Raw genomic sequence first — 25306 nt, 5'->3', positions numbered from 1 at the left:
GTACCGACGAATCAGTTTGGATGTACTGTTTGCCTTGCTTTTGCAACGCTACTTTAATGCAAGGCTACTAGATTGTTTGGCGCGACTCTTGAATGTGTTCGAGATTTACAAGAGTTGAGTATCGGAGTCATGCGCAGTCACAGATTCTCGTTTCATGCGCGATGAAATTTATGATCGCTAAAAGTGCGAGGGCCAAGGGAGGTACTTATAGGCGCAAGTGCCTGCGGTACGTAGAAGGTACTTCTCGAAGTACCTCGACTGCCATTGGTGCCAGATGAGCTGGTGGTGAAAACAACGACAACAATCGCACTTCAGGATCTATGGCGCATACGCCAAAGGGTTTTCCACTGTATTCAATTTCATGCATCTGCTGATTACAGAACTTGCAAAATGGCAAGTATGGGTTTATTTTCTACTTGCAGTGTCTAAGATGCGATCTCCTACACTATTTCTCTGGACTTCAGGCCAATGCGAATCCATTGACGACGCTGACATTATGTTCAGACCGAAACCACCCTAACTTGCCGCGCCAGTGGAATTGCCTCCTTGATCTTGCTCTTCGCCGTTTTGACATGACTTTTCAGCACACCCCACCACTTTATGTTTGTCACAAGGAGATCCGCCCTCTGCTGACTTTCCTTTGTTGCCGGAAGCTCTGGATGGTGGTGGTGAGGGGTACTGATTAAGCCATTAGTTTCTCATCTGTTCGCAGTGAAAATCGGTAGACGCACCGGGTCAGGTTCTTCTAAGGGGCGAACAATTTGCACAGCTTCGATACCCATTGTCCGCGATTGACGTTGACCTCAACTTCTGCTCTCTGTTTCGGTCATTCCTCGTAGTTGCTTCCTACTCAACTTAGCCTTGGGCGAAATCATTGGGATTAGGATAACGTTTGTAGCAGTACCTATGAATACTTTATTCTGAGAAGTTGTCATCCAAATGACCTGTAATATGGATTGGAGTAGACTTGGGAATTTTGACTTCTTGTGTGAAGCGTTAGACACCAATCACGTGTAAATACAAGCTTCTCAGTATGGTCCTTCTGATAAAAGAAAGGATTAAACAAATTACTAACCTGAATGTCTTCGGGACCAAGTGAAAATCTCAAAAGTAGACTCCGCGTCTTGGATCTGGCATGAAGAAGAGAAAATTGGAGAAGAACGTCGGAGAAGAAACAAGTAGAATATTGCAAAGAAACTTTTGACCAGAATGTGCGAAGCCGTCAGAGGCTGAGTCTCCTCCCTAGCCATCGAGGACGGCTCTATTGGATCGGATTGCATGCTCATGCGCAAAAACGTGAAGAAATATGATAGGACGGGAGTCCAGTGCCTTCGGCTTCGAAAGCATCAAGGCGAGGCTCTACCAGCCATCGCTACGTCTCTCCCATTTCTGGGAATGGGACGAACTCGTGCCTGCGAACTAGAGGGACGTGTTCTCTACGAGGGACGAATCATTCACGATGTGTGAACACGGAGAAAGAATGCTCCTGTAATCAGCCTCAGTCCAGTTCAATGAATCTCCGTTGTGTGCCATTTGTTGAGATGGGGACAGGGGTGTTTTTCGGTCCAGAGAGATCATCATAGGGCACCAGGGCCCGCTATGCCTCTCCAGAGACATCGCCAAAGTTCGCAGAACTAGCAAAGTATGAGCTGAGAGGGGAAAATGCCATCAGAACCCTGTCGTTCTTGACACGAGAGAATGAACAGATGTTTGTCAACGACGTTCATTTCATTCAGCAGTCCATGTGCTCTTCGGTACGGCCCGACACTGTAGACCCAGTGTACTGGTTCCTAGGGTAGTTGAGCTTGCAGAGTCAGATCATCTCGCTAACAGAAGGACTGACTGATACACGCTACCCATCAATCTTGGTCGCGTTTGGTACAGTAGAAGTCGGGCGTCGTGTTGTTGACCTCCCATGCACGGGTGAAAGTGCTCATATAGTAGCATCCGCAAATTCAAATCCATCTTGCAAAGGACGTTCTGTTGAATCCATTACCAATATTTGCGCTCCGGGGACACCATTGCTCTTCCCTCCTTTCTCATCAATTGTCCTGTCCCTTGATAACGAAAACCCAATGTGTTGAGGGCTTACTTTGAGAGCTGCGCCACATTGGAGAGAGATTGCCATTTTAGGCTCATTTTCGCAAAGTCAAGGAAGCATGGCAGATGCAAGTGCAGGATCTGAGTTTGCAAGGCGTAGGACATGCGGTCGAGTTTCTGCGATTATCTCTTCAATACACTGGCTGATGTCTTGTCGTGGTATCATGCTAGATACCATCAGCACGGAGTGATAGAGATCGAGGAGTTTCGAATTGTCCGTGTTTCCGGAGGGACAACTGCCTTTCAAGTACCTCGACCGTTGCACTCCATTTGTTCCCTGAAGTACCTAGTACTTCCTGCCACTATCAGCTCGAATGAGTAATCTTCAGCGAGATTTCTTTTGTGTGCGTAGATTCCAGTCTTGTTTCTTCGCGTACGTCTTGCATAAATTAAAGCCAATCGTGCGCATATGCTGCGGGCCGCACCCGCATATGAGGACACCCAAAACGAAAGAGCACGAATCAGATGCTACTTGAATTAAAACTGAAGTCCAACATTTCCGTGGAGTGGGGGTGGATCCCCAAGTATCTTTCACTCTGATGGACGGATGGACACTTGCCGAATCCGAACGTCTGTACGTACACGAGCTCTCTCGAGTCCCATTCCCTTTTTTGCTCTGGCAACATCCAACGTTTCATCTCATACAACGACATAAACATCCATCAAAGGGAGCTACCCGAAGAAAGATATTGTTGTTGTTGAGGGTCGTGTCTTGTTCTTAAATTCTCATCACAGCCTGCCCGCCGCGAGACGTTGATTTTCCCCTCTCCGAATCAGCAGACGAGACTCGAGATACGCCAGCGCAGCATGGTAACCCATCCAATGTTATCAAGCAATATAAGCGCCGTGCTCTCGGACCACACTTGGTTTGATGTTACCTCCGCATTTCAATGGACCGCTCGAGACTGAATGTCGTTGCCGCTATTATTCTTCCACCATTGCGACCGATTAAGTCCTCTCCTATTTTGCCTCATGGATAGGCGTGCCTATCACGAATAGAACGCATTGGTGCCCAAGGAGGAGATGTCATTTTGAGGACACATCCGGTGTAGCCTGCCGAAGCACACCTGCTCTCGGTCTCATCATGGAATCTGATTGGAGTGCAGGTACGCATCGTAGTGAGACTGTTTGCTATCTTCACTGAGGCGATGCAAATGATGCACGCGTTCTGCGGATGTACGGTTATTCGACGATCTTCCCCATCATCTTGTGCTGGGATGAAGGATCGATGTTGTTCTGAAGTTGTATGAGGAAACGAGGGTTCGTTTTGGCAGTAACGTTACCGCTAAGATGTCTCGCTCCTCCTATTAGATCCGTCTCTTCCACCCTCCTCTCATTTCCTCAGCATACAATCGATACCTGTTGCAAGACGGACTAAGGAACCACACTCCATCTATTCTCAAGCCTTCTTGAATCTTTCAAATGGAAAACTGTATCAAATCATGTCACTTTTTACTCCGACGATTCGCTCCAGCCACAGTGGCACACTTCTTCAGCTCTAGGCCTCGACTGCGAACTAGGAAATCCGTTCGGGTTGATGGAAGACCACGAATGCTTCTATTATGCCTAGATAGACTCGCTTTCAACAGCTTTACATCTTGTTAGAGAATCAGAGGAGTCCATGCCAACAAAAGCGCCAACAGGAGACCATGGAAGACGGTTTTCGGCGTAGCAACTTCATCTCATCTGCTACTCACGTCAACGACAGATCTACGAAAAGAAGATTCAGAGCTAGTGACTGTCAAAGAAGCTCTATACCAGGCCACCACGGTGCCCTTCTAGCCTTAAGGCTGTGGCTCGCTGACCGGGATAGGAGTCGTCCTTCTTACTTCGCTTTCATCCTCTCGACAACAACCGAAAACTACCCATCCGACTAGACATCGGCAGTCATACATCAGCTTGTCGATTCTTTCTTAGCTAAGGCTCTGTACTCCTTGGAGTGCAAGCATTAATTCCCTAGAGTGCAGACTTACCTCTCAGGTCGACAAGCATGCTACTCTTTCGCCAACGCCCATTCTGTCTACGAGCACCCCGAAAGTTCCTTCCTTCGACACCTTTGCAGCCTTTTTGGGGAGTATTGCAAGCCTTCTGCGCCAGGAGAGGAGATCATCAACGTCCTTCAACGATTATTCTCGATCTCTATCTTCCTGTTCCTTGTCTTTAGACTACTGCATAATTTCGACACCTATCTACATTCGAGGTTTATGAACAAGCCCTTGACCTTCCTGCCGAAGTACTGCGTCCTTGAAGAGCACCCGAAAGACGTTCTACGAAACGTATCTTGCTAAGATCTACAAGAATAATGGCCAAGGAAGTTGGATCTAGACCTTTGGCCAAAGCTCCATATCAGAATCATACAAGGACCACTGGCTACAAGTTCAGGTGTTGATTCCTGCTGAATTAGTATGGTATGATAACGACTCTCTGCTGCTGGTTAGTTGCGGTGTTACTCCGCTTGCCCCTTTTGTTTTCACAAGTGTGCCATGTTTGTCGCCTGATACCAGTTTGCTGGATTTATTGTATCGAGAGCGTCGGCCCCCTATTCGATTGGAACTACACCAACAGACAGACCTCTTATATTCGACTAAGAATCAACTTGATGACCTGCAAATTACTGTTCTTCCAGTCGTTCTTCTGAATTCGAGAACGATTGAAGGCAAGAAAGGAAAGGAGAAAAGATCATACACAAGTGAATGATGATATGCTGAGCATCCAAGTCCATTACAGGATGGGCAAGGTGGTATATTATGTCACACATCTCTCAGGATTTTTTTATCTGTCAAGTATTTCCTGTATCTTCCCGTCAATACTTCGACCACGACAGCTACAAGCTAGTCAATATTCGAAGAAGACTATTGATTTTCAAGCAACTCTGGTGAGCCTGGACAGTTCTACGTATTCAATTAGTCGGTCGAGAACTGTTCTTAGGATGGTTTGAAAATTTGCATCACGGTCAAGTTCTATCTAGTCCGAGGACAACCTCAATGTCAACCTCAACGTGAGAAGCTCTGGGTGTCAATTAAAAGGATGTGCATCACTGCATGCTAGACATGGTATTTTGGGCAAAGATTCACAGGTTTCGAAGGAGGGCACCCTTGCGCGATTAAATACATCGAGGCTACTAGCCATTATTGTTGACGAGGCTTTTCGAACGTGCTGAGCATACATGCTGTTGGACGTAGACATTTGCGGCTGACTCACCTCATGATACATACTTGAATCAAGCTTCACATCTCTGGTGAAGTGAAGGAGTTCATCATTGCCGGCAAATCCAAACCCTCGTTCCTTTTGCAAATTTCATTCTTACTTGAATATTCGTGACTGTCTATCAGACATACACAATCTTACTTCCAAAAATACATGTACTGATCAAATATGCTTTAAGCCTCTGAAAATATTTCTCCATATTAGTTTAGTCCAAGATGAATCCGAGGAGCCTGTACAACCCAGCGACCTTCGTCTGCTGCGGAATTTCTCTGTGATTCTACCCTAATTTGGCGAGGAGGATAGTATGATACACCAGCCTCGTCATAATCTGAGACAAAAACAAGAAATGGGCGAAGCAGATATGATTTTGTGCGAAAAGCGCAATAGACGGAGCTTCACTCATGTCATCAAAACAAGGATTGTTCTTCCAAAAGAACGGCACACTCGGGCATTTAGATCGTAAAGTAACATTATATATGGCATTTTGATGTAGTCACGAACGAGAATACAAGGGGACGAGGCTTTGGCTCCGTCACCACTAGATGAATGGATCAAGCAAAGATTGCGAGCACAAGGTCGCCAATGGGCCTGAATATGGAGGGAAATGCAGAGTAGAGTTAGCTAGGGAGTCTGCCTTAGTTCGGTTGGAACTGAATTGTGTATCACAGCCTCGCTCGTCTACCGATGAAGGATGCAACGGTGGACAACAGCCGGGAGGAGGCATCCTCCTTTCACGTGAACTCGGCTGTTTAGCCTCGCTCGCGAGGAAAAGGGGTAGCGCTAAGCTAAGGGACAAAGTCCCAATACCTTCAAAATCATTGGCGCAAGTCTGAAGAAATTTCAAGATTCTTTCAACCAGTGTTCATCAGATCTACACCGGATTTCGCCAGGAGTGATAATAGATAATTTGCTTCTGATAGGGCAGATTCGGGAAGAGACGTGGCATGGGACGCAGCTCCAAGATAATGTAGCATATTCAGAACAAATGACGGCTTCGATGTATCCATTTTGCTTGCTGGTTCTCGTTCTGACAAGGCCACATCGTCAGGCTACGAGTCTTTCACGTGATCAATTTCCCCTCGTTTTGTGGCGCACTGAGGCTTGAGGACACTAACCCGCTTCGGTTTTCGTGTTTTGTTGCCAACCACTTCTGAGACTTCATTCTAGGTACGAGGCATATGCGACTACGATAGAATCCAGAATGTGCGAGACGTTGCATAGAAGCACAAAATGGATCTGCATATTGAACAAGTGGGGAATTCCTCACGCGCAGAGAGACATCAACTCCTGAAACGGCGGTCTAACGAATGTATATCAATCTGGTGTCTACGAACCTCCTCCGAAACTCGACCAAGAGACAAACGAACAAAACCATGACGAAAAACTTTTCGAGGCCTCTCCATCATCTTACTTCATTTTTCGACTTCTGCCTTCACGATCTCCCTCTGCCAAAAGCTCCAGGTACCCCACTCAGACAGCAGTGGTTGCACAACCACAAGTGCTTGAAGCACTCAGATTTCCCAAAAACGTAATCAAGATCGCGGCATACCTATGGATAGCACATCAGCATAAGGATCTCGATCTCAAAATCAAGACTTACGTCGCGATGCCAATTAGCGCCTCAATCACACTCTTGGACACAGCCGATATCAGGAAGGTGAACAAAAGGAGGAAAACGGCGACGACACCAGCCATCTTCGGGTGAGACATAGGCACTAGGAATAAGAGATACGATGGAATCAGAAGCATCACTGCTACTACAAATACCATGAGGCCTCGAGATGCCGCTTCGAGCTTTCCTTCGCTGTAGAAAGTTCCAGCCTCATTTGTGGTGGGCTTGTCAACGTCGCTTTTTCGCAAAAGCCACTAGAGACACAGTTATCACTATTCCTTATTATCTCGAAGAGCTGGAGAACATACTCTGATTGGCGACCAGCGGTTATTGACCATGTGGCTCTGAATGAACTCGTGGAACTCGTTCGGTCGGTTTCCAGAGAGATTGACGAAGTCGTCAGCATAATAGATATAATCCCAATATCCATCAAAAAGTGGCTTGGTGGTCCAGATGAAGTTCCAGTACGAGAGATGATTTCGTTTAGTCACTTGACCAAGGTTCTGCATGCGCGCGTAGTTCAATACCGTCGTGTCTGTGTATGTTCTCAGCCATGTTCTCTAGTCCAGCGACTATCTCGGAGAGTTCAAGGCTCTAACCATATTCATTGAGCTTTCGCCGCACCTCTTGCAGCAAATCCCTCTGCTCTGTGTTCCCATAGCCTTCCTTGTGTTTTACTCTTCTCAATCGATAATTGGATTTCTTCGGGTCTGCCTCGTCCTCTTTGTCAAGCTCTCGCAGCCTCTTCTCCAAGCCAGTGAGCTCGACTTGGTCATGCAAGAGGAGACGATTGTGCAGAGTCTTGAAGTTCCGAACCATACCGAAGTCAACATCGCTACTGACAAATGCGGCGAGTTTCGGAAACCCGTCTGGGAAGTCTTCCACTAGAAACCATGCGTCAGCGGAGCAACTACCTCAGCCAGGGTGCAAGTTACTCACACTTTTCATGCTTGAATCTATCATGACCCATGATCTGCGCCATGCTCTCTTCGCTGCTTCTGGGTTCTTTCAGAGAGGAATTCGATCCGAATCCGCTCGAGATACGATGCCACGACCGATTAACAAACGATTCTGTAAGAAGCATGCTCAGTTCAGAAACACCCTCCAACCTCTTCTACATCTTGCGACTGGCGACCTTTACTTACCTTTGGACTCAGGAGCATCTTCCATCAAGGATGTAGGAGTTGCTGTGCCCGCAGTAACAGTGGCAGGACTTTCGTCTCCATCTTGGTCGTCTTCCCGGACCCGGTTTGCGATATTTCTTCGCTTGACATTGGCATTCATGGCTGGCGATGGCAAGCCTTGTTCTGCTTTCTCCTCATCAGTACTGTTTACGCATTGCTGGGCATCTGCACCAGAGCGTCTCAAAGGGGAGACCATCGCGACTAGAGCCCACGCGAAACCAGCAGCAAAAGCATCCATGGTCGACACGATGAGCACCCAGAACGAACTTCATCTCGGGCTCGATCAACACGACAGCCAGTATACCTCTCTTCATCGTCACCGCCACTCCCTGCTGCAACTGCTCGAGGCTCTGGAGTTGCCTTAGGTTGAATATATGAAAAGGCCTAGTAAGAGCGGCCACACCACTTCAAATGACGCGACGAATCATGGCCTACCAAATTTAATCTGACTACTCTTGTACGACTACTCTATTGCAAAGTTGTGGCTATATTTTTGCGACAAATTTCGATTCGTGGTAAGTGGTGGAAGAAGGGCAATTCACAGACACATTTTTGGTACGGGCGGCTGGGAGAAATTGCGGAAGGGAGTTTTTCAGAATTATTGCTGGGGAACCGTCTCTTTATAGAGGGAAAACAGCCCAAGCTGGCTCACAAATTCTGCTAATTCATGTCATTGGACTGCTTGTCGACGTAGGACAAGGCTCAAGAAATGGAGTCAAAATACGCTACTGTCAAATCATCAAATACTAATTTATCCTATATCCAAACTCTTCTGAGTTAACTCAATGCAAAACCGCTTTACTGTATGTGACCTCATTTTGTCTATAAATCAGATTGAACAGGCCGCCAAACACATTTATTCGCCTGCAACCTTGTATGACTTTTGCCCATCCTCCCGAACACCTACCCCGTGGTAAAATAGACTTCCCACCCTGATGGCCTGAACTAACCAACACACTAGAAGAACGCTGTTACCTCCCAAAACACCACACTATATATCCATCACTCTGACGATGTCCCTGCCGCAGCTGGCGTCTCTGCAGCTACTCTCGTTCTCTTCGGATTCAGCCTTTTGAGATCACTCATCGTCGTCGTCGTCTATTACTGGGCTCTGAGGAAGAGTCAGTAAGAATCTTCGAGTATATATGCTCACTGACAGTACCTTGGGCTCCTCCTGCCCATTCTGCAGGGCAAAGGAACATCTTAGATCCATTCCCAGACCGGATACTCATAGTATCTGGTATGTGGGGTTTCGATCACGAATCTGGCTCCTGGACCACGCGTGGCCTTCTCTCCCCAGTCAGATCCGTGATATGATGGTTGTGATACGCGTAATAGGGAATCTGAGGTCTGAATCTCGTCCAGTCTGCTATAGACAAGCTCTGGACGCGTTGGAGGACTGCAGATATGTTATTTGGAGCCCGGCAAGTCGTAGGACACTGGCAGATCTTTTGACTAACACACGAATGTTTCTGTCTTGATACGAACTCTTGCAGGTCAGAAACCAACGTCTTGAAGGTAGAGCTCCGAGTGCCTGTGTATAGAGCCAGAATAGAACGAGGGGTAGAAAGGGGAGGCTGGGGCTCAGTAAAACGAACTGTTCGCCTGGCGACAAGTGAGAAAAAGTTATGTGGATCAAAGAATTACGAAGGATTGCTAGACCTGGCTCGGATAGTGACTACCGAGGACTGATTGGCGGACATTAATGATCGTTGTACGCTGGGGAAAGTGAACAAACGTATGCTGTCGGCATCGTTCCGGTGGAGCGACGAACGTGCATAATCTGCAAAGATTGATCTTGCGATGTAGGCTTTCTCGACGCATGTCCGTGAACTGCCTAGAGACATCCAAAGACGAGTATTTCTAGTGTCGTGTGCCGAGACATACGGAAGTAGTGAGGGATCGTGAGTGAAGCATACTCAGGGGCCGAGGAGGGTTACGTGACCCAAATGTGATATCAAATGTAACACCAGGTCGCGCGCTCTTCGAACATGTGTTCTCAAGCCCCTTACCAAGGAAAAGAATCACTCAATCTTGCAATTTTGACATATGTCCATGCTGAAATATATCGATCGGCTTCCATATCAATAAAAAATACGGAGTACGGCCTCTACCCCTGGCAATGGGGATTGCAAAGCGCACGGGTCAGAGCATGCCGGTAGGCGAACTCTTCCGTATGTAAACAGGGCGTACCGAGACCCATGGGACATATGAGGCTCTTTAAACCTGGCACATCTATAAAGTGTTGTCTTTCAAGCAAATCTTTCAGACTTGGAAGTTGCTTTAGGTTCAGATACAGATTTTTCGCGATGTGCCATGCTACGCAGATGTTGTTGATCGCTTCATCAACACACGAGACCCAATGAGCTCTCCACCAAAATTAGTGTTTTGAAAAGAGTCCAATGTTCCCGTCATCGATGTTTATTTTCCTTTTTTTTGCCTTTAGTTCCTGATTCAAGGTACCTTGGTCTGAGTATCGATATATTCCAAGGCGGAACGAAAACCGGCGCAAGCAAGTCGTGCCTGCACTTGTCAGGTGCGCGAATGCTACCAGTTCCCGTCACTAAATCATTTCCGTTTTGGAGTTTCTATCACTCTATTTATGCGCGATCCATGATACATGCAATCATACAAAAACAGTCGCGTGGGGCCAAGTCTGAGAACTTCGAGGGGCCAGAAGTAAGCGATTCAATGCCACTGAAAACAATACGCAATCTTGTTGGTACATAAGTACCGTGCCTCGCATCGGTCCTTGTTTCTCTGTATGGGATAGGAAGGTACATATGTTCCACCGTACCAAGTCTCACCCAGCTTCGAGCTTCGGGAGAATTGATAACGAGGCGCTGAACTTTCGCAGATTCAAAATGCAAGCCAAACTTTTGGTTGCATCAACACATATCTTTCTTTTCGATCTGCTTTAAACTTCGTCAGTATTCCTCTTTCAATTAACACCAGCTTGGGGAAAAGCAAAAAAAAGGAGTGGCGTAGGATTGGATCTCACGGGAGGATACAATAGGGATGCCGAGGTGCGGCCGTCCCGGACGTCAGGATGGTACGCACAGTCTTCGTAGCGTCTCATCGAGCTGCTATCCAGATCCTATTTCGGTTTCAATCGCTCGGAAGGAATTTTGGTCGTTGTTGTGGCACTTTTTGTCTCTTATATCTTGCTTCGCAATGCGCGAAAAGCGGCGTCCTACTCCAGCATTGCCATCCCTCGACCCACCAGGCTAAACTGCCGATACGTTATGCAGCATTGACAAGATATGGAAGACAAGGAGAGCAATACCATTTGTCATAGACATGCGCCATTGCGAAGACTTCCTAGACCGCTGCTGATTATTTGGCTGCTATCCTTTATTGGTTGGTGCCAACTCCCAGCACACCCTCACTTTCTCTCAATAATCGCTCGATCGTCACCTGGCCACGCATCAGGTTGGAGATGCATATCATAGGAAACCACGTACATTGAACTGGTCCATGTGTATCAGATTGCCGGTACGATCCCAGTCAAAAGCCAAGGAAGAGTTCTTTTGAACGGCGTGAGCGCTCCGAGTCTTTCGAATCCTATGCACCTCGAAAGAAATGGAAAGAGTTTTGCTGTTCACGGCATGTTGCGAGCGATAACATCCATGAAAACAAGGTCGACGGCTGGCCGCGCCGGGAATTCACACCGTAATGACACGCACGTTGTTTGCCGTCGTTGAGCAGCAAGTAGGAGAATCTCGTACCACGGACCTCTCGTGCGTTTGAATCCGATAGATCATTCACATATTGGTGGCTTGCTTGCAACGTGGAAACAACTTTCTTTGTTGTGATTTGGCAAAGCTGGTTTGGACTCGGAAACTCTGGCATGTAAATTTCTTACTAACCACCACGACTCGCCTACCCTCGTTTGATTCCCCCTTTATCAGGACAACCTCATCGCAATGCAGCTGAGAGGGCCGGCCGTCAGTCTTCAGCTCGAAACACGAGATGACCAGCACCTTTGTGGCTATCCTCGTTCACATACATACCTGAACTCGAGTATCGTGGTCATCGTGGTATTTCAGTATGATAGTTTTAGTAAGGGTATCGAAGAGGGACTTTGAAAGGGTTCTCACACATTTGGAGATGGCCTATGGCTACTCGAGGTACAATGTCAGATTCTAGGGCTGGTAAGCTGGGCTACACTGCCTATGAAATCTGACCCTGGAGTTCAAGCCCCTTCCCTCCATACCTACCAAAGAAGAAAGCAGCGAGTCCGCCGGAACCTTCGAGGCCACTGATGACAATCAACAACTTCGCCATATCCTCAGTTAAGTCTCTGAAAACCTCAACAGAGATGATCACAATGGGCCAATTCCATGAAGCTTCTTTTTTCACCAACTTCGCTGCCATCGAGGGTTGCCCCGTCCATCCAAGTGAACCGCCACAAAAGCTCCCGTTGCTGTCTAAGAACAGACCAGTTTCACTGGGGTAACACAGTTTGAAGAAGGACGCGAAAATTTTGGCAGTCGGAACAAGTCTACGATGAGGAACTCGGTTCTTAGTTGACTCAGTGTATTTCTTCTTCCTGGGATGTCGCGGACTCCGCCCTGTTCATCCGAAACGACTTACACAGAGCTTGACTCAAATTGCACCATCCAAGAAACACCAACGTCAACTCCTGGTGACCGAAACTAGAGAGCCCGGGTCGAAGAAGCACCTTCGCAGCGTGGGTGCCCTTCCAGCTTCAAGCAGTAGAATTCAAATAAGTCGAATCAGATTTCTCTCGAGGGTTTGACACCTTTCAAGCTTCAATTCACTTGGCAGGCTTTTTCGACTTTCCATTGTAAACTTCTCTTTCGCGAGAATTCACAGATGTTGTATAACATATTTTCCATGCCATAGCAAGGACTCTCAGCTAACGATACTCAACTGCTAGTACTGTAGTTCCGACGTCTGCACTGAACTACCTGCAACCACATAAGCAATCGACAACCTCTACTTCTTCCCTTCGAACGAAGAATCTACAAGTTACATGTTTCTTGGATGAAGTTTCTGAGGAGGAGCTAGAGCTCAACCAGAACTCGACATGGTGGCAAGAAGTGTCAATGAAGGTCTGCACGATAACCAAAAGCTTTTTGAATCTTGAAGCATACCTGCTTAAATTACAAGAGCCTGATTCAAGCCTTGTCAACAACCATGCACAAGCCAAGCACGACTATTCGCGAGATCCATTGCTCGCACGAACACAACCTCCTCGAGCTGCCTTACGGAAGTTCTCACGGTACTCGACCATACTAGTCGACCAACCAGCCTTGCATACTAGCAGGGACAAGCAAGGCCAGAACCTTTCAAATACTGTCAGGAATACAGAAGGCAAGCAGGATATACAGTCGCTGTCATACACTTGACTCCAGCAAGTCGAGTTGAACTCTACCATCCTCACTTTGTAAGTCAATGTTGCGTCACCCATAATACGCTTCGAGTCCGAAATCTGGAGGAACAATTTTCCTTTACTGAGAGCCCTCATCTTGCCTTCGAGCTTGTCTGCTTCTCACGAAATAAGGCTGAAGCTTGCTGAAGACAATTCTAAACAGCAGCACGCTAGCTATTATCTCCCAGCAATCATGGCTTGCTTCAGTTCTAACCAGCCCAACTTTCCAAGCACGACTCTCCGCTATCTCCTCAACACAACTCTGGCTTCGAAGCAGAGCTCTCCTTTGCTCGCCCAGCTCTCAAGACCAATAAACATCTGCGAGCAAAGCAACCCTGTTCTCCGTTCAGAGAACTTCCCACTCGGCTTACTCGTTTTCCTTGCGAGTTTTTCTTCACAACTTGAAAGTTGAAAGCAGCAAAATTCTTCCTCTTGACGACAAAGAATCTTCCTTCTCGAGCTCTAATACGCAAGAACGAAGTAGGAATCATGGACATGTCAATCATATTTCATCAAGTCCCTACCCTCGATTCAAGGGCCTAGCATCTCTGAGAGCGGTTCTCAGCTCTCTGCATACACGAAGGCATACAAGGCTGGTTACTGCAGAAGCATCGGAGGGGAAAGGTTCAAAAATGATATCTGGTTGCCAATTGCAACATGAAAAGATGAAGGATCTTAGGATGATCTTCCTGGGTAGGAACGCCTTCTCTTTTGTTCCTTTGAATGACAACCCTTTCTTCACGCGAAGAGGGAGCAAGTGTTTCTTCCTTCACATCTGCCTATGCTTCACACGCTATGAACATAAGCATCTGTTCTTGCCGACTTCTTTTGGTGCCTGTTCAAAGCCACTCAAGTTATCTAGAGCACGGAGGGAGCTGAAGTGGCTAGCCATTGGCAGTAGTGAAAGATAGTTTGGATTGTTGAGACATATTCGGTAGGATGTTGTCAAAAACACCCAGGCCTATTTGCTGCCGTCCTAGTTTATGGACCTGCACAATCCAGGGAAAGGTACGGTAGGTCATTCCAACTTTTAAGTTTGTCAAACTTCGATTCAAATAAAATGATTTTATTATCACTTCTACATCATATTTCAGACGTCTGCAATGCTATAGATGCCATCATAGAATCCCTCAAGCCGTGTTATCCACTGTCGAAGTCTACACATTTTGTACATTAGCGAATAATTCTACAACATCGTCATGTACTGTACATCTGTTTCATCGACATGATCCACAGCTACATTCAAGCCTTTTCTCCAGACACTAGTAATACCACACTTCCTAATTGCCTCCTCACATCCTCTCTCTCTACATCATGTGTATCTTCCACAGCACCCCACATCCTCGTCTGCCAATCGACCTCCAAACTCGCCGCCCTCGCCGCCTCCTCAACCCCAAAAACATCCCCTCCCATATCCCCCTTAAGATGTCTCAACTCCGGACTCCACTCAACCAACAACCTCACCGAAAGCAACAATCCCTTCCCAGCCAGCACCCCCCTCTCCAACCCCGCCAGCTCAAAAGCCGGCAACCCACTAACCCACCCCTGAATAACATCCCTCGTCATCTGCGGCTGACTCCTAGGCATAATACTTCCTTCATCCAACACCGGAACGATCTCCACCCCAGGCCAAACCCTCTCCGTCAAGAACCCAATGATCTCCCCTGCAGTCCGCTTCTGCATACTCCTCAGACTCTCCTTCTTCCTACTCTCATGGACCTCATAGCCCGGCGGATCCGGGCTCGCTTCCTCCGCCCAGCAGAGCAGCGAATCCGTGTCTAGGTACCGCATGACCGTTTTCGTAATGTTGGCGCGGATCTCGCCCGAGTCGGACATGTCTTCGTCGTGGATGTCGAGGGCGCGGGACACGAGTGAGGTGAGGGGGATGAGGTGGTGTTTGAGGGCTTGTTGAGCGGATACTAGGAGGTCCCATTCTAGTGCTATGGCGGATGCCAGATGTGGTTTATGGGAGGGTACCGTGAGGATTTCTTTGGTTGGGCGGCGGAGGGGGCGGGTGTCGAGGTGGACTTGAAGCTTGCCTGAAGATCACAACATATTAGCATTCGAAGTATTGAAACAAGATCTAAATCATTGAAAAGGAAGAGTGGAGTGAGTACTACCATCAACAGGCTTAACATGTACATGTTTCCAAAATCTTTTCTGTTTCGCGGTCCCACCACCAGTACCCGCAGCCACAGCCCTCAAATCTTGTCCCTTCTTCAACAGCTCTGCCTGTTTCCGCCGTCTCGCTACTCGGGAGTCTACATGTTCAGCACTTGGAACAGGAGCGGCTGGAACAGGACCAGATGCCGTGATAGGAGCAACCGTAGCTGGGTTTGGTGGCGAGCTGTGCAAACATCGTTGTGAGAAGGCAGACGGTCTGCGAAGGTAAGGGTAGTTGCGGAGAGCTTTGGAGCCCTCAGAGAAGGGCAATTGTGATACACGCTTCATGGCTGAGGCTTCGTTGCTGATTTGAACTTTTCGAGAATATCGAGTATCTTTCTTTGTAAGGCTTCGGTATTCGGCAGAACTATCTTCCGTCGGTTGACGAGGCCACTGGAGGAATTAAAGACTCCGTTCAGGAATATACTTTGGATTTTCCCCAACTCCCCGCTGAACTTCGGAAAATGGTGTTCTCGAGCGCGATTAAGATAGATGGGCTTCCGATGGACTTAATTGCAGCTCTTCGCCCTGATCCTCTCTTATATAGCGAAGTCCTCGAAATTTTCTACAAAGAACATACCTTTATCCTCTCAGGTGAGAACCAGGAGGCTTTCAAGTCTATGTCCAAAACAATACTCCAGCGCCTTACCAAGATATGTCTCAAGTAAGTTTACCGACTCCTGTCAAGCAACAGATTCCTGACTACTAACATTTCGGGGGGCTGAAGAAGCTTCCCACAAATGATGCATCGGTCTTTTTTCCTATCGGCACGAAAATTACTAGTATCACAATTGAATTCCAAGGAAGGCTGATGGATGTTCAACATTTTCACGATATCACCAAGGGTTGGTTGAAGTACTTCGGCACAGTTGTGGATTTCGTAGTTGTGTGGAAAGCAAGAAAGCCTTGGGAAGCAAGGTCCTCTTGGCCGCCAGATCCACCGGAGGCATTGAAGACTGCTGTCCGGGTTGCAGATACGTGGCTGGCGACAAAATCAGTATTTGTCAAAGGCAAGTCACAAGAGAACTTACCGATCAATACTACCCATTCGAGTTTACGGCCGTATAAGCCTAGAGTGGTTCTAGGACCGGAGTTGGAGACTTTCACTTGGAAATGGTTTGCTCAAAAGGGTAGTGTATTAACTTGGAAATCCTCTTAGAATGTCTGCCCAAGAAATTGCAAGATGGTTATCATTCGAAGACCTCATCCTGAGCCCTGTATACCAGAGATATGAAGGCCATAGTATCTGTACTGGATATATTCAACTGGCCCATGATCCAAAGTACGTACCAATGATCCTCGTCAAAGTGGCTAGAATTGGCAGTTTAGTACGGGACAAGCAAATTTGGCATGGATTTAACGTACCGGATGTGCATGTTCGGGTTGAATGCGTCACTAAGTAAGTTCAATATTGAGCATTCGACGATTGTCCCAGGGAGGAAGAGCACTTATTATCCACTCGAAGTGGGATACTTGCTGCGGTCCAAGTCTAATGCTGGGGATACACTCACATAGTGTGGGGTCAAGAGCTGATTGAACGAGTTGGTAGGATGGGTAATAGCAGGGAGACTCGTGCGCGAACAAGCAAATTGAGAATCGAGATTCGAGTGTGTGGGAGTTGTTGAAGAATAAAACCACTAAAGAAAAAGTTGTAAATAACCAGCTTAGTCGTGGCCTTACATATCTCGAGGCCTCGAGGCAGACATTACGAGGGTACCCCGTCGGGTTGAACGATAGTGTCGATTGCTACAGTGCAGAATCTTTTCGAAAGCAATCACTTTATCGTTCCTAGGCGGCTTCTGCTCGGACTAGCTCTGTACTTTCTCAATGGCTACTGACACTATGTGTGATCACTATTCTTCAACAATAGCTTCTATCAAGGCTTGTTACAGAGAGGAATCTTCATGCCTCTTACTGCACGTGATCTACGCGAGACGATAGGGGGTTGGATCAGAGCGCGAATAAACTGGAGCTCATTTAGAGGCAACGGTTGAACAGTGGAGGGGTTATGATCCCTCAATTGATAAAGGTGGAAGCAGCTTGGACCATCGCAACAGTCGTTGTCGCTAGCTTCAGAGGTCGGATTCAGTTCATGATATCAAGCAAGACAAGCAAGTTAACAAAGGATTCAGAACCTGATCAGACACCGGAGTCAAGCGTCACTAAAAACATCGACACAATGCAGATAGTCGAATTCCATGGCCATGCAAGGCTGGGAGATGCGACATCCTCCTACCGCAAGTGCTACATCAGGACCATCCGGTCCAAATTAGCTATGCCCATATTGGGCAGGAGCGATTATTAAATCCTCGAACTCGGTGGAGAGACAGCCTGGATTTATTCACTTAGCTCGTCTGGAGAAATGATGTGGATAATCAATGGGGATGTTACCATACCAGCAGCAACATTTCTTCTGTCGTCTAGATCTTCTCCATGATCGCCGGATCTCGAACCTCGAATACCAGAGAAGAGACAATCGCTATTAAATGGCGCGCACCCGGCCTCAGTTCTTCCGATCATTTGCTTTGAACACCTAGAGAACTGGTTGAAGCGATCTGCGAGCTTTTCTAATAGGGCAGGTATGTTGCAAACACCATTTCAACCCAAGAAAGCACTTCAACTCTAACCGCATGGGTTGTGATAAATGGTTCACGCGCCCCATCCCTTCACAATTTCCGCACTGCCTACCTCCTCGCCGTTCATAGTGGCCAGGGGTCTGGAACTCGATGCTAACTCAATGCTGCTAGATAGCTGCTTCACTCGCCGTTACTGAGATACTCCTTAATTGGAGTGCAAGATTGAACACAACTTCACGAGTATATGAAAGAAAAGCAACCACGTCGAGATTGAGACGCAAATCGAACGTCTGCTGCGAATTCTATAAAGAGGTCTGGCACATGGGTTCATGGTCGAACCTCTTGGAACTGGTTGTGCCCACGCGCGAAGCAAGGCGCAAGCTGAACTGGCTTACGAACCAGTTCAGATGCAGCGTCGAGATTTATTCGTATCCGAAGACGACACTACTCGACAGAAACCATGATAACCCGGGGAACGGCTGCGGATCACCCATTGTAACATCCCGTGGATTGTAACTGCGTAGGGCTTTTCAGGGCATGAAACCCAACACTCTTTCCTACGCGGTCTCGTGGTCCTCGAAACCAATCAACGCGTTCTGAATGGCTTGGCTAGATATCTGGACGCTATCAACATTTCCAGTATACCTGTTTTTTTCGTGTCCAAGGGCAAGCAGCAAGTTAAACCCATTCAACTGTCCTACTTCTATCGGAGAGATAGGAGAGTCTGATGGACAACATCTGAATCATTCTTGTACTGGCATGGATTCTGACTTGGAATCATTCATTGTCAAGGTGTGGAAATGATTGCTAATAAACTCCTAACCATTACTAAGTTACTAACGTTAATAGACCCCGAAAGACCAGATAATTACCCCGCGTCCACGGCATTCTCAACGTCCCCAAAAACTGAAATCTCACTTGGTCTACTCCCTTTTGGACCCTTTCTCACGGATCTTGACTTGGAGACGTGCAGTCGTCTTCCGGCACATTGGAATTTCACTGCCATACTTTTCATATGGAAGAATTGAGAGTCTGGATTGTGAGAGGGTAAATTAGACGGAGTGGCTTTGTGGAACCTTCAGAGAAATATGTTACATCGGCCCTGAGCGCACTTGCTATGGCCGGGAAACCTCTCCTCGTCTTGAATCTTCATGCTTGGGTTGTATTTGGCACTCAAAGATGGTTCTTCTTGGGTGAAGTAGGAAGATGAGCGGGATTTCTACTCTTGTTGCTTGGTTAGGAGAAAGTTCGCTTCTGATTAGAGAAGAAACTTCGGATAATACTCGTTAGTACCTGAGAACAATGCATCATCGGTTGGAAGTTAATAAATATTGAGCTCTTCGACCCAGTGGAACCATGAAAGATAGAGACATCAATACTGTATCCATTTCCATAACCTAGAAGTGGACCTCTGCATCTCACCGCCTTCCCCTTCCAACCCATCTACGCATTAGAATCAGAGAATGGCACTTGGAGCGTCGCACCCATCTCATGCACGCCCTCCTGCTGCACCTGCTCCCCCTCATTCGAAGCATCAGGATCCTCCCAAATCGTGTCCGGAGCCCTAGGCGAAGTTGTCTGCGTTGCAGTCGTCGTCGCGGAGGCCCTCTGAGAAGCAACCGGTTTCCGACGAATTGTTTCGGAATCAGGTAACTCGGGTGTCAAGGCGCGAGTCTCCATCAAACTGCCTCTCTCGTGCTGTCGTATCGAGTTCTTGCTTCTGCGGATGAGGAAGAATGCCACAATGAGACCGCAGAAGCCTAGGACTGCAAGGGAGGTTCCAACGCAGATGCCGATTTTGGCGCCTGTTGATAAGCCGCTGGTGCTTGAGTTGACGTTTAGTGTTGATATTGATGTGGTTGCTGGGAGTGGTGTAGATGTCTGGGGTATTGTTGGCGTTTGTGGAACGATTGCGCCAGCTGTAGAGGTCTTTGACTGGGATGTGCTGGTCGTGGCGTCTGCAAAGACGTAGCCGTTGATAGGGACAGCATAAACGCTGAAATAGATATCTTTGTTGACTGTGGTGTTGGTGACGAATACATCGATATCTGTCACTATGTCGAACTTTAGAGTCTGGCCAATGGAGACTGATGATGCACATTGAAAGATGGGGTCGAGGGTCTCATATTGAGTCCCGTAAAAAGTATAACTGCTAGGCTTGCTGTTAGCTCGAAGACGAAAGTATCTGGGAGTAGATATACCTTGGGCAGCATGCGACAAATGTTGTGAGAGAATTGACTATGCTCGTCGAGGCAATTGTGTACATATCTGGGCAGTTCAGTGGGCCAAGCCTAGTAATCGTCTGGGTGTTCATCTGGCTCCACCAGAGCGAAACTTCTTGTGGGAGGCATGTGAGTGATGTAGATATGGATTGTCCATAGACCGGGTCAAACGCAACGAACAGTTTCAAAAACAGGATCGTAATATAGAGCAGTCGAGCAGCCAGAGACTGATGGGAAACTCGTGAAGCGAGGGATGAATTCTGTGACAATACCGCCACTTGTGACTGGGGCGTGGGTGGTGATATCTGTCGCTGTTTGAGACATCGAGTTTATCCGCAACTCGACTCGAAGGCATTGAGAAGGCACCGCATGTCAAGATGATGGTGCTCATCTTGATATTTATCAGAGGGCCATTCAGGGCCAAAGTCCTGACACGAGCTGCTACAATCCTTCAACATGACCAGCCAGTATGGTTCATCCAAAGGCCAACAAATTGAGGCACAGCAAAACAATCTCAAAGCTTACCATTCTCTCGGGACCAACCTCCTCGGGCGCCAATGGTAAATCCTGTGTGTTGGTAAACAGTGTAAGCGAAAGGACTGGAGGCAATTTAGAGGTACATCCGTGCTTTATGAGCATGGAAGTCGGAATCGAATAACCATCTTACAAAACAGAAATGGCTTGATCAAACGTGATACAATATTGGTCCTAGCCGATCTGATGAACTTCAAGAATGCTTTCGCAATTGGCCAAGATGTGAATTATTCACTTGCTGATGCTGTTTTAGACCACAACCGAAACACCAACATTTGTCTTCGCGCTGCTGCAGAGGTGTACATGGCACTCGCCAGCCATCTCCCGAAAAAACAAGCGAGTCTCAAACAGCAGTCCAGCCTTGTCAGAACGATTCAGCATTGGTTGACGATGGAGAAATTTCCAACAAATGAAGAAAATAAACATAAGATATTCCGGTTGAGGCCCGATGCCGAAGGCCAAGATACCAAAACTTTATGCATAACCTTATCTGGATCTTCGCTTCAGGTAAACGCTGCAACCCTAATGGTGCCGGTAGTCGGATGGAAGACAGTGTTGAGTGTTGATGATGCCATCCTGTCCAGAAAATTAACCTGGCCTACCTCTCAGGCGGAGAAAAAAGTGGCCGCTTTTCGTCTTGGTGCAAAGCCCAGTATTTCTCGAGATTTCGGCGCAATACTCAATAAACCACAAAATGTTTTTTAATAGAATAATGAAAATGCTTTTTGAGATCCATACCCAGACTGCGCATATAAATCATCAAAGCATTGGTCGAGATATATTGAGTTAGGTGAAGGACTTTTGATGTTCTCGTTAGACGAAAAGCGGCCACTTTTTTCTCCGCTTGAGAGCCTACTCCGTAGCTCTGGACAGCCGAATCAGATTGGCTGGGCCCGTCCGAGCTTTCCGAGGTCTGGAGGACAGCAGGGAAGACATGGTGGCTGTGCCTTACGTAGATATTGCGATTTTGCACTGCCCTCTTGATGACAATCTCTGTTGGCTCATTTCACATTATATTTTCGACAAGATTCAATACGTGAGGGCTAAAATACTTGGATGCCTTAGGGACGGAAGAGCTAGGCTGCTGTTGATTCTTGGGGTAATCCGAGAAGCCGGGCAGGGGTAAGTTTATTTAGCGAGGATTTTCAGAGACGAGAGAGTGCGATTTTGACACAATAATGTCTCGAGTAAGTGCTCGATTGAAGTAACACAGTTCATTCAAACTGTTGGTTTCACCAAGTCTAATATATGAAGGTCATACTGTAGAATCACGTCTTACTACTAGGTCTTGATACCAAGTCATAAGAGTTGTGATTGCATTCGTAGATAATTAACTAGCTACGGCCGCGACCTCGAGTATATATCCATCGAAGTGGCCCATTAGTCTACGCGTGCCCACGTAACAGCACGTGATATTCTCGTGACCATTGTCCCGACACTGGCAATTCTTACTTTGTTGTTTGCGTCCACTGACTCCACCAACTCTTATTCGGTCCTCCCTACTTACCGTATACTCATATACGTAAGCCTGCTCAACCATCCTATCCACTTCCCATAACCTAAGTATGGAAGTCTCAACAAAGGAAAGAAAATAATTCAAAAACGCTCGCAACTTTTCTATACCCGAAGAACCGTCGGGTAAGTAACAATATTTCAAGAAAACGCTGACTAACAAACGAAGGCCGATGGGTATATAAACTCCGACGTAAAACTCCAATCCTTTCACCTCACAAGTGTGAACCCAGCTTCTGCTTGATCAACCTCCGACGCTCTGCAACCGTGTGGGGTAGTATGTTTTGTGGCACATAGAGTGTTGTCAAGAAGATAGCGCACTAGGCCATCGTCCATCCCTCAATTGTTGTAATGTTTTGAGGGGCCCCAGGGAAATATTGACCAGTTGCCAGGTCGACGAGGGAGAGCAAGGCGGTTAGTGTGTCCGTTATCCAACTGTTCTAGATCCAGGCGACCGAATTTTCTTCCATCCACACCATTCGCTGGATGAGGTTATTCTAGACGTTCCCCAGATTGTTGTTCATTTACATTAAATTATTATTAAGGGCGAGGATAGCAGTATGAAGGACTTACACCAACTAGAAATTCGGTGCGTTCTACGCACAAGAGAGTTCTATTGCCACCGTATTCCAATTAGTCTGTAGACCCATTGAAATATTGATGTTTCTAAGGGGAAGGATGTTTTAAAAACCAGCCATTTTTCAAAGTTTTCGTGTTAAAGAAGAGGAGAGGGGTTTGGTTTATCGACTATCTTAATAGAGAGTTTGAAGATTTGATAGAAGTTGATGAAAAAGTGGTGAGGCTGCGAAAGTTTTGATAAATCAAGATAATGGAGAGCTCGGTAGAATGAGGATGTTTAATCTCGTAATCCACGCTAGTCCCCTCGTCCTATCATCTTCTTCCAGCTCTGGTCGAGTTGCCTGAGATCTTGCTTAAATGCCTAAAAGTTCAGGCACTCGAGCTCGAACGCTTGTCTGCAAGAATGTCCTTTTCCATCTGCTTCTCCTTTTTCCTTCTATCCACCCAACCTTTCAGTCGAACCGTCAACTTGTTAGTATCAAGGGAGGTCGTAAAAGACTTATTAGGAGTACCCTTCGTTATTGCGTCTACAGGGTTGTCATCGTTGACAATCCATTTAACTTTGTCCAGATCACGCACATCATAAGCTTGTTGAAGGGCTATGATATCTATCATCAACCTCTTTTCTGTCGTTGTACTGAGCTTGACGATACAATCGTATAATGAGCGAGAATCTATGCATGCTACAATAGGGATATTGGCAAGTCCAATTGTCGCAAAACTTGATCGATCGAAGTCTTAATAACAGATACCATATCCGTTCCTGCCTCGAATTTCGAATTCTTCGTCATCTTTACGAATCTCGTTCCCGATTATGATCATATACCCGATCTGCGAAGACAAATCCATGTTATTAGCATGCGATCCATCTGCGAAGAGGTACAATTTGGCGGTCTTTCAGTCCAGGCTAACTATCTTCAAGCCCCGAGCTTTGTTGTCGTCTAGCCACTTCAAGGTCTGGTTTAGCTTTTGGGCGTCGTCTTCTATCGGGTTAGAGATCTGGGCTACTTGGGATAAAGCTCGCAATGCCTCTGGTTGGCACATTGCTGCAATATATGCTCCTTTTGCTTGTTGTCTTCGGTAGTCTTCCTTGTACTTCGGGGTTTTGACATCGATGAGCTCGATCTTGTCGGCTTGGTTCTTTTGCGTGTAGGTGAAGGTGATCTCAACTTCTTTGGACAGCGTCAAGATACCTCCGTTGAAGATTAATGCTTTGTCAACTGACAGATACTCCTTTAGCTTTGCAGGGAATCCAGCCTTTTCGAGTGCCTTATCCTCCTTCTCAGCCAAAGCTTTTGAAGTAAGTCCGAGCGTATCGTCAGTTTGCATGCATATTATCCCGAAACATTCCTTAATCTTCGAAATCAAGAAACAAGGGTCACACGTCGAAGTCGAGTGCCATTTCATAGCTTTGGAATATTGTTTCGTACTCCTGCCTTTTGTATCAATATCCTGTTTGCCGAGAAAATCGAACATGGAGTACGGACCTAAACGCAGTACGGGGCTCCATTGATGATTTCGCAATTCTCACTTCCACAAGCATTGTTGAGGACAAGGTTGCCATTAGAGCAGATGTACTACTCAATCAGAAGTCTTAGAGATATTTCATTCGGGTCTCAGGGTAAGTATCTTACAATGTCGTTGAGGATACACATGTATAAACTGGGGCATCCTCGCGATTCGAGTCGTAGAACGGCGCCAGGGGCTGCATCTGGGGTTGGTGCAGTATAGACAGTAGAAGCCATGATGGACAAGCCAAGAAGAGTATGAATTAACTGCATTGTAGGGTGCTGTTTAGGTCCCGAGGTCTTCGGAGTGATTGTTGTGGAAGTTGTTTTCTAGATTCACTGAAGATACACTCTCGAGGAAATAGTTTGCTTTTATAGACTTTTCTCACTTCCTCAGCAAGGGCTGAGCGAGGTCCTGCACAAGGAACAACTATACTCGAAAGATACATTGACTCTGATGATCAGCGACAATGAATGAACAGAGAAGGTGTGTGAACCGAAAGTATTTGAGTTTTCATCCATGTTTTGCTTCCTTCGAACAAACACTATCCATCCACGGCCAATGTGAATCGCGCACCAAAAATCTAACCTAACGCTCAAAAATATTTCAAGAATATCGTAATTATATGCAGATTATATGAGGATTCTAAAAGCATGTTAAAAGAACATGAAAAATGCTTTCATACGATTTTTTGTAAAGTGAATAATGGT

At 46.8% G+C, this 25306-nt stretch overlaps 9 protein-coding genes across 9 annotated transcripts; 2 read left to right on the top strand and 7 right to left on the bottom strand.

Annotated features, from left to right (window-relative positions):
- Positions 1-24: 24 nt before the first annotated feature.
- LY89DRAFT_680166 (uncharacterized protein) lies at positions 25-393 on the top strand. Its single transcript, XM_018214025.1, has one exon. It carries the CDS (start codon positions 93-95, stop codon positions 276-278), a length of 186 nt encoding a protein of 61 aa, XP_018077762.1. The 5' UTR covers positions 25-92; the 3' UTR covers positions 279-393.
- A 30-nt stretch (positions 394-423) lies between these two features.
- LY89DRAFT_777162 (uncharacterized protein) lies at positions 424-1755 on the bottom strand. Its single transcript, XM_018222115.1, has 4 exons — positions 1076-1755; positions 905-983; positions 732-846; positions 424-678 (listed from the first exon to the last, which is right to left on the bottom strand). The coding sequence occupies exons 1-2, from the start codon at positions 1284-1286 to the stop codon at positions 916-918; spliced, it is 279 nt and encodes a 92-aa protein (XP_018077761.1). The 5' UTR covers positions 1287-1755; the 3' UTR covers positions 424-678; positions 732-846; positions 905-915.
- Positions 1756-6777: 5022 nt separating this feature from the next.
- On the bottom strand, positions 6778-8341 carry LY89DRAFT_663846 (uncharacterized protein; the record flags this gene model as incomplete). The annotated part of the gene is made up of 6 exons (XM_018212729.1): positions 6778-6856; positions 6908-7173; positions 7228-7454; positions 7519-7803; positions 7859-7990; positions 8065-8341. 6 exons carry the CDS (start codon positions 8339-8341, stop codon positions 6778-6780), a joined length of 1266 nt encoding a protein of 421 aa, XP_018077760.1.
- A 696-nt stretch (positions 8342-9037) lies between these two features.
- LY89DRAFT_181397 (uncharacterized protein) lies at positions 9038-10127 on the bottom strand. Its single transcript, XM_018205612.1, has 3 exons — positions 9766-10127; positions 9266-9708; positions 9038-9214 (listed from the first exon to the last, which is right to left on the bottom strand). The coding sequence occupies exons 1-2, from the start codon at positions 9948-9950 to the stop codon at positions 9360-9362; spliced, it is 534 nt and encodes a 177-aa protein (XP_018077759.1). The 5' UTR covers positions 9951-10127; the 3' UTR covers positions 9038-9214; positions 9266-9359.
- A 1953-nt stretch (positions 10128-12080) lies between these two features.
- Positions 12081-12767, bottom strand: LY89DRAFT_680159 (uncharacterized protein). Its single transcript, XM_018214024.1, has one exon. The coding sequence runs from the start codon at positions 12478-12480 to the stop codon at positions 12277-12279; it is 204 nt and encodes a 67-aa protein (XP_018077758.1). The 5' UTR covers positions 12481-12767; the 3' UTR covers positions 12081-12276.
- A 1805-nt stretch (positions 12768-14572) lies between these two features.
- Positions 14573-16014, bottom strand: LY89DRAFT_703904 (ATP12-domain-containing protein). Its single transcript, XM_018217350.1, has 2 exons — positions 15622-16014; positions 14573-15540 (listed from the first exon to the last, which is right to left on the bottom strand). The coding sequence occupies exons 1-2, from the start codon at positions 15950-15952 to the stop codon at positions 14744-14746; spliced, it is 1128 nt and encodes a 375-aa protein (XP_018077757.1). The 5' UTR covers positions 15953-16014; the 3' UTR covers positions 14573-14743.
- A 3669-nt stretch (positions 16015-19683) lies between these two features.
- On the bottom strand, positions 19684-20506 carry LY89DRAFT_728152 (uncharacterized protein; the record flags this gene model as incomplete). Its single annotated transcript, XM_018219238.1, has 2 exons — positions 19684-20392; positions 20442-20506. The coding sequence occupies 2 exons, from the start codon at positions 20504-20506 to the stop codon at positions 19684-19686; spliced, it is 774 nt and encodes a 257-aa protein (XP_018077756.1).
- Positions 20507-21018: 512 nt separating this feature from the next.
- LY89DRAFT_181177 (uncharacterized protein) lies at positions 21019-21842 on the top strand. Its single transcript, XM_018205611.1, has one exon. The coding sequence runs from the start codon at positions 21183-21185 to the stop codon at positions 21699-21701; it is 519 nt and encodes a 172-aa protein (XP_018077755.1). The 5' UTR covers positions 21019-21182; the 3' UTR covers positions 21702-21842.
- Positions 21843-23456: 1614 nt separating this feature from the next.
- LY89DRAFT_703903 (uncharacterized protein) lies at positions 23457-24940 on the bottom strand (the record flags this gene model as incomplete). Its single annotated transcript, XM_018217349.1, has 3 exons — positions 24000-24940; positions 23840-23918; positions 23457-23770 (listed from the first exon to the last, which is right to left on the bottom strand). The coding sequence occupies exons 1-3, from the start codon at positions 24561-24563 to the stop codon at positions 23457-23459; spliced, it is 957 nt and encodes a 318-aa protein (XP_018077754.1). The 5' UTR covers positions 24564-24940.
- Between the last annotated feature and the right edge of the window lie 366 nt (positions 24941-25306).

This window comes from Mollisia scopiformis (genome assembly GCF_001500285.1).
Source record: "Mollisia scopiformis unplaced genomic scaffold LY89scaffold_2, whole genome shotgun sequence".
Classification (NCBI taxonomy): Eukaryota; Fungi; Ascomycota; class Leotiomycetes; order Helotiales; family Mollisiaceae; genus Mollisia; species Mollisia scopiformis.
Note: the sequence above shows the minus strand (reverse complement) of the source record. Positions and strands in the feature narration are given on the sequence as shown.